This window comes from Garra rufa, chromosome 7 (genome assembly GCF_049309525.1).
Source record: "Garra rufa chromosome 7, GarRuf1.0, whole genome shotgun sequence".
In the NCBI taxonomy this organism is placed as follows: Eukaryota; Metazoa; Chordata; class Actinopteri; order Cypriniformes; family Cyprinidae; genus Garra; species Garra rufa.
The window spans coordinates 19,426,129-19,439,789 of NC_133367.1; the positions used below are offsets into that span (position 1 = coordinate 19,426,129).

At 34.6% G+C, this 13,661-nt stretch overlaps 2 protein-coding genes across 3 annotated transcripts; one reads left to right on the forward strand and one right to left on the reverse strand.

Annotated features, from left to right (window-relative positions):
• The first annotated feature begins 1,180 nt into the window (after positions 1–1,180).
• Positions 1,181–2,922, forward strand: LOC141338474 (uncharacterized). The gene is made up of 4 exons (XM_073844031.1): positions 1,181–1,622; positions 1,826–1,960; positions 2,104–2,198; positions 2,526–2,922. The coding sequence occupies exons 1-4, from the start codon at positions 1,259–1,261 to the stop codon at positions 2,670–2,672; spliced, it is 741 nt and encodes a 246-aa protein (XP_073700132.1). The 5' UTR covers positions 1,181–1,258; the 3' UTR covers positions 2,673–2,922.
• Positions 2,923–4,190: 1,268 nt separating this feature from the next.
• Positions 4,191–12,618, reverse strand: atp6ap2 (ATPase H+ transporting accessory protein 2). Of its 2 annotated transcripts, XM_073844029.1 has the most exons (10): positions 12,502–12,618; positions 11,203–11,333; positions 10,992–11,120; positions 10,601–10,696; positions 10,082–10,219; positions 6,327–6,380; positions 5,889–6,038; positions 5,465–5,584; positions 5,331–5,366; positions 4,191–4,805 (listed from the first exon to the last, which is right to left on the reverse strand). In XM_073844029.1, exons 1-10 carry the CDS (start codon positions 12,551–12,553, stop codon positions 4,611–4,613), a joined length of 1,101 nt encoding a protein of 366 aa, XP_073700130.1. In that variant the 5' UTR covers positions 12,554–12,618; the 3' UTR covers positions 4,191–4,610. The 2 variants fall into 2 exon arrangements, with proteins under 2 accessions (XP_073700130.1, XP_073700131.1); XM_073844030.1 differs by lacking the exon at positions 5,331–5,366.
• Positions 12,619–13,661: the final 1,043 nt, after the last annotated feature.

Genomic DNA, 13,661 nt, shown 5'->3' on the forward strand with positions numbered 1-13,661 from the left:
AGCTATTATTTTTGTGTCCCTCTACTTTGAGTATATTTGTGTGCCAATATATACATATACATTTCTATTATTTCTTTGGTCAAATCTATATGGGTTTTAGAAATTAAATGTAGCCTAATTTGGGGTGACAACAATCAATTCCTTCTCATCTTCTGATTGATCATCCTGTAACTTCAGAAGTGATTCACTTGCAAGCAAAGCCTACAAAAGAAATATTAAAAATGTATGATTTCATGATTTATGATTTTGTAGGATACATTTAGTCTAAAGAATCACAGGTCCAAGATGGATTCTGAGGGATACAATCTTGCATAAGCTATCATTTGACAACGTTTTCCTAACGTCTCCATTACGTTGTGAAAACGTTATTTCTCAGTGTTCTCTGAACGTTGAAAATATCTAGTTTCTTGGTTACACTCTTACAAATAAAGGTTCTTTATTGGCATTGACGGTTCCATGAAGAACCTTGAACATCCATTATGGTGGGAAAAGATTATTTTGATTTTTACAATGTTCTTTAAAATTCTTACAGGAACTGTTCACTGAAAGGTTCTTTAGGGGACCAAATATGTTTTATTTTTCTCTATGGCATCACCACAAAAACGCCCCTTTGAAGCCTTTATTTTTTAGGTGTATGTGAATTTTAAGAGATTTAAGAGACTTCACTTTAAGAGAACAATGCCAGAGTAAATGCAGGCTAAAAAGACTATAGCAAACTTAAACTTGTACAGTACAAAAATGTCTGAAACCAACACTTGCTAACATGAAACTAGGCCAGCAAAACCACAGGCTGGTGCTGTCAGGAACAACCATACACATAGTTAAAAAGTTTGGTCAGAAGTAGTTTTGTTTAAAACACAATCAGCTTCAAAATTAGACTTATTTCAGGTGCTAATATAGCAATTTAGAAAATAGAAAATAAAACCTATTGACAACTAAAATTACTTCACCAAAACAAACACGTCTCATGCACTTTGACCTTCCTAAATGCTTTAATAGCAGTAAACTGTCTGGTCAGTGCAAGTTTAACTTCAACATCCTCTTTTCAAGGGTGTGTGGTGGTTTCCTTCTAATTTTTTTTTGCACATCTGTGGTAGCACTTCCGCTCAGATTCGTAGTTAAGTTAACCATCTTACTGCATATGAGCAAAACAGCCACAGAATGAGGACAGCGCAGCTTTTACTCCTCGGTAAGTTGCTCTGCAATTTCAGTTTGATCTTCGCATGACTGAATAGGTTTTCAAGGTTAAAGGAGTTAAATGTTTTACTGTATGTGTTTTATCTTCACAGTTCTACTGGTGTGGTGTCAAACTACGGAGTGTTTAATTGATAAACGGGTGAATTTAGGAGAAAACGTGACTTTAGACTGTCCCATTGATATGAAAGACATTTATTGGGTTTTCCTTAAACTGCCAGATTCTCCAGTGGTGATACTGCGAACTTTCACATCAGATACTACATCATCTCTTTTACAAGACCAAAGACTGAAAGACAAATATTCGTCATTAATTTTGAGCCGTTTATTTATTAGTAACATAACTATCAATGAATTGGGAATATATTATTGTGCAAAACCAGGTTCATTTCTACAGCTCAGCAATGGCACAAGACTTTACGCCACTGGTAAGTTATTTCTAAATCAATTGCAATTAATACATCAAGTGTGCTGTTATATTTATATAGTAGGCTAATTATATTATAAATGATCTAAAAATTAATTATGATATGTATTACTTCAATAGGATATGTTTTACCCCAATCAGCGGTGTCTAATCATTATTTATCATTAAAAACACAAAACTGATACAATTCTTCTTTTTAAACAGAGTCTACCCAAGAACAAAATCAAACAGAAAACACCAATCACAAACAACCACAATGTGAAAAAACACCCGAGAATCACACTATCCTGACTGTTACATCCTTACTATTTAACATTGTGCTGCTTATTGCAATAATAGGTGAGTACAAGTCTCCTCAGTGTAATTTTAATTGCTTAGTGTATTCCTTTATGAAAAGTTTCATGTTATTGTTGCATGATTTTGCTGTATAACATACATTCCATAATTATATAAAGTAACCAAAATTGAATGGGCTACTTTAGGTCTGTTAATGCTCAAACTAAAGAAGCCTAGAAAAAGTCGACAACAACCCCAGAAAGTCGAAACAGTGCCGCTTGAGGATTTAAACGCCGCAGAGGTAAGATGTATATTGCTGAATGATCCAATCACCAGTTTCATAGTTAATAGTACAAAATGTTTGCACAGTTTTCCGGGAAACAGCTAAAATGTCTCATCAAATTATTCTAGTCTTTCTCTAGTAGCTGAAAGTGTTAAGAAACCTATGAGTTGTGAAATGATGGTGAACTCATGACGATTTGTTGAACATCTTAAGCAATAAATACATACAGTTAGCTAAAATAACTACGATGTTCTACGAATTCACAAATGTTATCAAGCAAATGTGTTCGCATGTGTGGTGAAGATGTTTATTAAGTTGCTAATTTCATTGTTATTGTTCTCGTAGTATTCCGAAATCGACTTGCATACATATTCCGGAGAAGAAAATCCCGTTCAGATAAACGGCACTTACGTACTTCTTCAGAAGCCAACGGCGAATCCCAGATCAACACAAGCAGAAATCAACACATCTTGCAGTCTACAAAGTTGTTAATGAGGTAGTTTGAAACTTTCTGTGGGTGTATCCTTTTTGGGGGGATTATTTTTTATAAAGGTCAAAGGGTTTCCGTCGCCGTTTGAGTGAAACCATGTTATTTATTTATTTATAAAATACATAATTTGGTTGTGTCTTTGCCAAGTACCTTGACATGTTAACAGATCAAACTTGATTGATGTGGTTACAGTTTACAGTAAGATTCAATACATTAACATTAATGTATAATGGACAATACTTACTTTAATTCATGTTAACAAACATAACTAGTTTATTATGAAGTATGTTATTTACGTTTGAATGCAATATGATTGTAATTTATTTTATTTAATATGTGGTTAACCATGCTGGTTTAGAATGATTTAGTTGGTCCCCAAACTGGTGACCAGCTGACTAGTACCCAAACCCAATCAAAAGTAGGTCAGAAAACCACTTTTTTAAATAATGGAAGTTCTTGAATCAAAGTCCAAAAACATAATCATCATTAATCATGATGCAAAGTCAAGATAACAAGAAAAATACAGTTTAGACATGTGTTGCACAGCACTGACTTAAGTTTTACCACGTTTGTATCATGTGAACAGATTGGTAAAAGTGTTACTTCCCGTTTCATAACAAACAGCTTGACAACATGAAATGTCTACATGCATTAAGGTCAAAATCTAGTTAAAAGGTCGAGGGTTTTAAGATTGTTGTGATGCAATTCATCAGAAGTGTTTTAAACTTCCTGTACATTGTTTTCCACAGTGAAGTGTTGCAACGTGCCACTGTGACTCATAAAGAAATTAAAACTTGTTTTAAGAGACGGATGGTGTTTTTTTATTTGGGTTACAATTACATTTGTACATTTTGTATGATAACACAATGTTTCATAAGCATTAACAACATCTATACACAACCAGGGCCGTAACCACCATAGACTTTGAGGGGAAACAAGACAATCAGAATGACATATAAGTATCCGTTTTAAATTTTAAAAAAAATTTGATGTTAGGCTAATCTACCTCAGCGGTCTTACCGCGCTCGTCAGTGTCAAGAGTCTTGACCAATCAAATCTAAGTAGGCGGGGTTTACTACTCATAGACGCAGAGCGCGAATTCAAGCGGTACTTCAGTTTTTAACGGCGAGAAAGCTTGAGGTAAGATTAAAGTACGAAACATTTCAACTATAGAGATGTTAAACGACCGACAGTAATATACTGTGATGCAAATTACTAACGTTTTCCCCCAAATATGACCGTTTTGGTATTATTTACACTATTCATGTATGCTAATTACGTGACAAAATAAATCACTGGCGTTTTCGCGATATTAGGAATACTACTGAGAGAATGAGTGGATATTTTACAATATTACTTGCAAATAGTTCAAAATGATTACTACCCAACTAAAACTACAGCTAGCATTTCCTTCACAGTTCTATTAATGTAACGTTATACTTTCTTAAAAACGGTCCCCTCAGTGTTTTAAAAAGCTTACGGCCTTGTACACAACAAACAGTCGCACTTAAAATGTCTTATTTTCTACTTTATAGTTATATTCAATGAACATGACATTTATTTAATTCAACAAATGTACATGGGAATGGAGCAATTACACCATATCCAGCGTTCAGGAAGGAAAACAGCACAATGAAGTGAACAACAAACAATAAATAGAGTTCATTTTCAATTCTTTACATCCCAACATCAGATTTTCCTCTTCAGTAGATTCACATTATGCAAATCCAAAAGATAGAACGATCAAGAAACGTCACAAGCAAATTTATCTCTCCATCTATCAACAGGCATCAATAAATAATCTTTATATCTGTGTTTGATTGCGTCATAAAGACAAAGCATTTATACAAGTGGTGCGCACACATCAAAAAAACAAATAAAACACATTCAAATGCACTCAAATACAAAACACAAAATGGAATGGGGTGCGGCGGATGACATCAGTCCATCCGGATCTTCTGATTGGTCATCCTGTAGATGATGCTGTCATACCCGGGATCCATGTTCCAGAGGTTGTACGAGATCACGATGACGGCTAAAGCTAACACGATCATCAGCCACAGGACAATGTTAAAGATCACGGCGTAATCGTAGTCGTACTTGTAGGCCAGGTTGTAGGGGCTGCCTGGGTTATTCTGAAACGACCACACGTTAGTGTTACATGTAAGTCAAAGTTCAATGTAGGTCAGCGAAGGGGGTTTCTACTGTACTGAAACAGTCTTTTTGTTTTGAAAAACAACAAAAAAAAAAAACAGGTCATGGGTTGAAAAGGTGAGGGCGACTAAGATAAAACTATACACTAACATTTCTAAAAATTAATAAAAAGCACCCTAGAGCTTGCTAACCAACTACTTCTGCCAACTAGTGCCTTTAAACGATTAAATCCCATCCAAAATAAAAGTTGTTGTTTACATAATATATGTGTACTGTATGTATTTATTATGTATATATAAAAACATACACATTAATGTATACATTTAAGAAAAATGTTTATATATAATATCAATTATATGAATTAAATATATACATCAAAATATTTTCACATTATAAAAACACAGTATACACACATAATGTAAACACAAACTTATTTTGGATGCGATTAATCAGGGCTAATTGTTTGACAGCACTACTGCCTAAGTAATTAACGTTAAACGTCTTACAGAAGTGGTCTTGAATCGATTTTTTCTTCTCGTACCCTGGCAAATAAGAATAACGCTGAAATTGTGGACCTGACCAAACATCATTTCTATGTGGAAATGTTTGCTTATAGAAAAGCTTATTGCAGTAAACTTACCATCTGCCTGGTCTGGAGGATGGAGCGTGACTTCCTGGTCAGAGGGGTTTCAAACGTCTTCACCGTCACAACTTCTACAACCGCGTTGTTTGAATAGACGTTGGCGACATCGTCTGCGAACTTTGTACATGCACAAACAAACAGATTTTAATATAATTGCAGCACTATTTATATATTATTTAATAATATTAGCACAAAAACAATGACATTTTGTAGCTGGAACTAGGTAGAGAAATGTATATGAAAATACACATTTAAAATATACATATCATTTTGCGCCCAAACATGAAAAAAAAAAAAAAATCTTAAAAGTCCCAAGGGTTCATTTTCTTAATTTTTGTTCCTGTTTTGAAAACATTTGAGTCCCATAATCACAGAAACATCTAATTTCTAATAGAAAAGTGTCATGTTTTAGGCTCAATACCTTCTGCAGAGCAGATGTTAGGATTCTGGTAGCGTCGGCGTACTGAGGAGAGTCTGTACCGTAGCGGCGGACGATTTCCTCCAACCCAGCAAGCTCTAGAGAGTACAGGTCAGGAGCCGGGTCTTTAGCCAGATGCTTGTGTTTCTGCAACTGTAGTGAACAACAACAAAAATAATACTTCAAAAAATGCTATCAATAAGTTTTAATTTATCAGTCAAAAGAGACTATTCTCTTCGTTTCCAAAGTTTCCACAGTAATTTTATCTGAAATAAATGTATATATATTTATTTATTTTATAATTTAACTATATGAGACAAACAAAAAGATGCAAACATTAAGAAAAAAATCCAAAAATCAATTTAAAAATCAACCACAGCTAATTTATATGGGACAAACTGTCATAAAGTGTATCAGCTCTGAGCAGACAGAGAAACTCACCAAAGTTGAGATGTCATAGAGCACCTGAACCTCAGACAAGAACAAAAGATCAGCCTGAAACACACAGACCACCACATGAACACATTACAACCGGTATATTTAGACCAACACCTAGTTTAGGGTTGGAAACAAAAACCAACATGCAGCTACTGAACGATGGTTTCTATCTGTAACAACTTCTTTCACATGTAGATCACTTCAGCAAGGCAGACGCCACTTCCTACTATGACTGAAAAATGCTTCTGAAACTGTTACAGTCCATGTCTTTATAAAACGTGAGAATACTGTATAAACTAATACATAACTATTATCTATCTATCTAGAAAGATAGATAGAGGGTTCATACAGATACTGCAAAACAAACGATTCGAAATTTGTAATCAAATTACTGCGATATGATAAAGATTCGTGAACCCGATTTGAAGTTCCAATCTTAGTCAAACAATCTGTGATCCATGCTCTGAAGTCCCAATCTAAATTATGATTTGCAAATGCAGACCGCGAATCATTTGACTAAGATCAGAACTATTGGTGTATCATGAAATATTTGATTTAGATCGGGACTTCAAATCGCGTATCATGAATCATTTAATTTGAATCATTCAATTTACAAAATAATTCATGAACCCGTTTCGATCAAAATCAAATGATTCACGATAAGCACTGCAAAGTCCCGATATGAATCAATTGATTTGAGATTTTGCAAAGTTCCGATCAAAAGCAAAAGGGAAACTCAAAGGACTCAAATCATTTGACTTAGATTAGAACTTAGCATATCAGGAAACATTTGATTTAGATTGGGACTTCAACTCGCATATCGCGAATCATTTGATTTGAATCATTCAATTCGGGATAGCATATCGAAGTCCTGATATTAATCAAATTTGTGATTAAAATCAAATGATTCGCAATACACGATTTGAAGTCCCGATCTGAATCAAATGTTTTGCGATACAGAAAGTTTTGATCTAAAGCAAACGATTTGCGAACCTTCTCTGAAGGTTTTATCTAAATCCAAAATGTTATTTGATCCATGCTCTGAAGTCCCGATCTGAATAATGATTTGCGAACCAACATTTCTGATCAGGACTCGAAGCATGGAGCAAGAATCATTTGATTTCGATTGGGACTTCAAATCACGTATCTCAAATTATTCGATGTGATTTATTACATTTGCAAAATGATTCATAAACCCATTCCGATCTAAGTCAAAATTATTCGCGATAGCACTCCGGAGTCCCAATATTAATCAAATGTGTGATATTGCAAAGTTTCGATCTTAAGCAAAAGATTTGCAAACCCTCTCTGAAATACCAATATGAATAAATCGATTCATGATACGTGAAGTTATCCGATCAAAAGCAAAAGATTTGCGAACCCACTCCGAAGTTCCAATTTAAGTCAAATGATTCGCGATCCATGCTCTGAAGTCCTGATCTGAATAATGATTCATGAACATCATTTCAGGTCAGGACTCAAATCATTTGACTTAGATTGGACCTTTGCATATCACGAATCATTTGATTTAGATTGGGACTTCAGATCACATATGGTGAATCATTTGATTCAAATCATTCAATTCGGAAAGCACTCCGAAGTCCTGATATTAATCAAATTTGTGATTAAAATCAAATAATCCCAATTTAAATCAAATGTTTTGCGATACAGGAAATTCCGGATCTAAAGCAAAAGGTTCGCAAACCTGCTCTGAAGTTCCGATCTAAATCAAAATGTTTTGTGATCCACACTCTGAAGTGCCGATCTGAATAATGATTTTCAAACCATCATTTCAGATCAGGATTTGGAGCGCGGAATGAGAATCATTTGATTTAGATCATGACTTCAAATCACATTTCGCGACTCATTTGATTTGAATAGTTTAATTCGTGAAATGATTCACAAACTCATTCCAATTTAAATCAAATCATTCACAATAGCACTCCGAAGTCCTGACACTAATCAAATTTGTGAATCATTTCACAAATTGAATGATTTAAATCAAATTTAAAGGGATTCACAATACGTGATTTGAAGTCCCGATCTAAATCAAATGTTTTGTGATGGGAAAGTTAGAAACTAAAGCAAAAGATTTGCGAGCCTGCTCCCAAATTCCAATCTAAATCAAATGTTTTGCAAGAGCGTGGAGCAAGAATCATTACATTTGCGAAATGAGTCACAAACCCATTCCGATCTAAATCAAAATGGTTCCTAAAGTCCAGATTTTAACCAAAGTTGTAAATCATTTCTTAAATCAAATGATTCAAAACAAATGATTCGCAATACACGATTTGAAGTCCCGATGTAAATTAAATGTTATTAAAAATTAAATTAATTAAATTAAAAATCCACGCTCTCAAGTCCCAATCTGAATAACAATTTGCGAACCATCAAATCAGATCAGGACTCGGAGCATGGACCTCAAATCATAACAACTATTTGTGTATCGAGAAATATATGATTTAGATTGGGGCTTCAAATCACGTATCATGAATCATTTAATTTGAATAATTTATTTGCGAAATGATTCATGAACTCGTTCCGATCTAAATCAAATGATTCACGATACATTCTCCAGTCCCGGTATGAATAAAATGTTTTGCTACATTGCATAGTTCCATTCGTAAGCAAAAGATTTGCAAACCCACTCTGAAATACCGATATGAAACAAATGATTTGTGATATGTGAATTTACGATCAAAAGCAAAATATTTGTGAACCCACTCTGTTCTGATTTAAGACAAATGATTCGAGATTTACGCTTTGAAGTCCTGATCTGAATAATGATTCACGTATCATCATTTCAGGTCAGGACTCAAATCATTTGACTTAGATTGGAACTTTGCATATCACGAATCATTTGATTTGAACCGTTCAATTCGGGATAGCACTCCAAAGTCCCCAATATGAATCAAATTTGTTAATGATTTTGCAAATTAAATGATTCAAATCAAATGATTTGCAACACACGATTTGAAGTCCCGACCTAAATCAAATGTTTTGCGCTACAGGAAGTTTCGATCTAAAGCAAAAATCTAAAGCATTTGGGAGTGCAGACCACAAATCATTTGACTTGTAAATAGGCTTTCAATTAGTTATTTGACATCTATTTTGTAGCTGGAACTGAATGGAGAAATGTATATGAAAACATAATGAAATTTAATAAACAATAATGAATCAATAAGTTCATGGCAAGACAAAGGATAAAAATGCAGACATCTGAATAATCCAAAAGTTGTCATAGTAGTGTTTAAATGTCAAGTTCTTAAATGTTATTGGCTTAATTTATTTGTATTCATTGTATTTTAACAGTTTCGAAAAGCCCCTTTTCACCCATGACTATGAGCTTTTTAAAATCATTACAAACTATGTCGAAATTTGAAAATGGAATGGGTCTTTTTTCCATTTGATCTGGTTTTTGCTAGTGAATCACTAGAAATGAATGACCGAAGTCACAAGTTTAATCAACCGGAGCGGTTCTATTGAAAATGACTCAATTGATTTGATTCATCTGTTCCTCTTTTCGTGTCTTCAGCCATGTTTCAGAGATACATTTCAATCATTTCAATAATTCAAGCACTTTTTGCTTCTTCAGCAATATTGCCATTTTCAAGGGGTTTTTTTCAGACCGTAAATTAAAAAAATTCAAGCACTTTAAACTCCTTGTACGAACCCTCTAGATAGGTTTTTAATTAGTTATTTGACATCTATAGACAAAACAGATGTCAACACTACATGTTACGTAAACAAGTCTTCACCTCATTATTACGGCTGAGAGAAATGAGAGGAAGGGACGTGAGGACAGATCCATCCTGGGACAGGCGACCACGGATCTGTTGCAGGGTCACAGGCAGGTCCTCAAAAACAGTGTTGGCCATTCCCATCATATACAGCCTCTGAAACACACAATCAAGACATTTCTTAATATTAGACACTTCTTAATATCAGTGAACGTGTGAGGATTTCAACAAACAATTTAGACTCTTAGTTTGTTAAAGAAAAATTTAGTTGCTTTACTAATTATAAATAAATGTAGAAACTATTTTTTGAATTAACATAATTAGCACTTTAGACATGACTTGCTGCCCTGCCGTTTTAAAAACAGGTCAGTCTAGTTAAATATACAATAGGTCTCTTTTAACTTTCAATTTTATTGCAACAGATTTGAAGCATCTCATGGAGCATCTTTATCTTCAGAGCACTTTGGGTGTTTGCAGGCATCACTTATGTGGTTAATGTTTGAGTCATAATGGGCCGGAGATTCGCTGAGGTCATACCTCCTCACTTGGGGCGAGCTGCAAAACCACAGGGGTGCTGTCAGCAAACAGGGTGTGCACCGTGTTAGCCACACTGTCCAGAGTGAACGGAACCGGCTGAAACCAGACAGATAGATAGATAGACAAAGAAGTGCCATTAGTCTTATGATATAGAAAAAGGGAAGTCTAGCAGGGAAACTACACAGCTACTCAATCTTGAAACATCCTCAATTTCTGGAACTTACAAATGATTTTGGGGTCTAAGGGGAGTTATTTAACTTTGCTCATTCATCTAAAGGTTAAACTGTCAACCTACACGTTGAATCAAAGACATAAAAGAAACAGTGCAAGAGACAAAGACATGCACCACAGAACTTAAAATAACTCATGCGCGTGAGAATGCATCACTCACATTTTCGACAGGGTAAGAGGAAATGTTTTTCGGAAAGTCAAGGCTGTCCAAGCCGCGCACGACGATCAGAGCGTTCGCACGCGGGCGTTGAAACAGTGAGCCGGCGACCTGACCTGGCCAATCGAGATCCTGCAAACAAAACCACAAGCTTAATACAGAGTTTACATGAAGACATCACACGTGCCATTAAACGATTAAATAGACGTTATACCTCACGGATGGAGAAGCCCATGGTCAGGGCGACTAAATCAGGGATCTTTTCTCCCGATATGGGCCATTGCCCATCGCGGAAAGTCACGTATTGCGGGCTTCGCAGAACAGTCAATCTGTCGCCCAAAACACCTAATGGAAAAAAAGTACAGAAAACAATGCTGATATATTCTCACAATGTTTTTTTTGGCAATAAATGACACTTGTTTTAACAAGTCTAATGCAATGACATTCAGACTTTTTGAGATCTGTGAAAAAGCTTACAGAAAATCATGTGAAATAAACAATAATGAAACAGAATAAAACAATTAAATAAATAAAAAGAATATATTCATATAAATAATAAATACACCTAACAATACTGTCCTAGAGTGAGCAGAAAAGGCTAAATAATGTAACATAAAACAAACTAAATATTTTCTAACTAGACTATATATTCTTAAGCAGCACAGGTATATTTGTAGCAATAGCCAAAAATACACTGTATGGGTCAAAATTATCGCATTTTCCTTTAGGCCAAAATCATTAGGATATGAAGAAAAGATCATGTTCCATGAAAATATTTTGTAAATTTTCTACTGTAAATATATCAAAACTTAATTTTTGATTAGTAATATGCATTGCTAAGAACTTCATTTGGACAATTTTAAAGGCAATTTTCTCAATATTTTGATATATATATTTTTTTTTTGCACCCTCAGATTACACATTTGTAAATAGTTACTCTCGAATAAATATCAATTAAATGTAAAAAATCCATCCTGGTTTTGTGATCCAAGGTCACAAATAATATTACACACATATTTATAATATATATTTTACCTACTGTGAATTTATATGTATATAACTGCCTTTTTAAATTGTAAGTCACACGAGATTGATCATATTTGGGCATCTAAAAGATCGCAAAGCCCTTTCCTTAAACAGTGGCCGTTTAAAAATCATAATAATACTATCATAACCATAATATTGATCAACAATGTCGGATTTGTTAAATGAACCATGACTGTCACATGACCTGCTAGGGCTTCCTCATTCACTATTAACATTTACAAGCACAACCGTTTTTATTCAACAGCATAAAGCAATATAAACACAAAACCGTAGCACATCTTTATACATTAATTGAATTAAATTAATTTAATTGCACAAACGAGAGATACTGGATCGATTTACATGACTGCGGATTATGACACCTCACTGCAGTCGCCATTATTTCATTAAACAAACGCTAAAAACACACCGACCCAGCGAAGTACAACCACGTACATCTAAAAGACAAAGTATAACGTCAATTTACCTGATAAAACGCCTAAAAGCACCAGCACCGTGTTCATAATTGTTCGATTCATCTCGGGAGGATTTTTTTTGATGGACTGGCTTCCTTGCAATACCGGTCACATGACACGGGCCTACCGCGTGACGTCGACGTCGTGCGTCATGACGTTGCTGCTGTTGCTGTAGCGCTTCGGCTTTCACTGAGAGACTTTTAAACTTTATTTAGTCAATCTTAACATAGTCTTAATTCAAACGAATGTTCGCTAAGGTCAGTTTGCTAGCTAAAAAGTAGTATTTAAGTACAATTCTTAACACCAAACGAGACATTTTGAGGGAAAAAAGCAACATTAAAGTGAACCTACTCTATCTATCATCTATCTATCTATCTATCTATCTATCTATCTATCTATCTATCTATCTGTCTGTCTGTCTGTCTGTCTGTCTGTCTGTCTGTCTGTCTGTCTGTCTATCTATCTATCTATCTATCTATCTATCTATCCATCTATCATCTATCTATCTATCTATCTATCTATCTATCATCTATCTATCTATCTATCTATCTATCTATCTATCTATCTATCTATAGGTTGGTGACCTTCAGCCCAGAAGGACATGTGACTTGCTGTATGTCTGCAATTGTCTCCAAGGATTTTAGTCATCATGAGCCACCGGTTAGTTCTGAGCATTTCATGTCTCTGTGACTTCATTTTGACCCTACTTGTAACTTTACATATGATTTAGTAACCTTTTATAGCCTAAGTTTACACATATTTTTACTCCGCTTACACCACTTATCTTGTAGCACCATATTTAGGTTCTGACAGGAATGAAAACAAGACTGTGAGGGGTAAAAATATATGTTCAAATCATGTACTGTTGCTTATAAAGTAGACAATATCCAACCAAAACGAAATTAAGCAGTTTAGAAAGTTGTGGGTTACATTATTATAATCTCAGACTTTTGTCCGGTGCGTTGCATTGTAAATACTTTTAAGTATATGGGCCATTCTACAGAATTGGTTCAAAGTTAGAGTTGGAAATGTCTTGAAAAATTTTTTTTGTATGTATGCAAATTGTATAATATCTAAGGTACATGTTTGTAATAATTGTGCAGTTAATTCTCATATTGCATTTTCAGAAAGTTTTGGAATATTTGTCCTCTCCCCAAATTTGTCACTACTG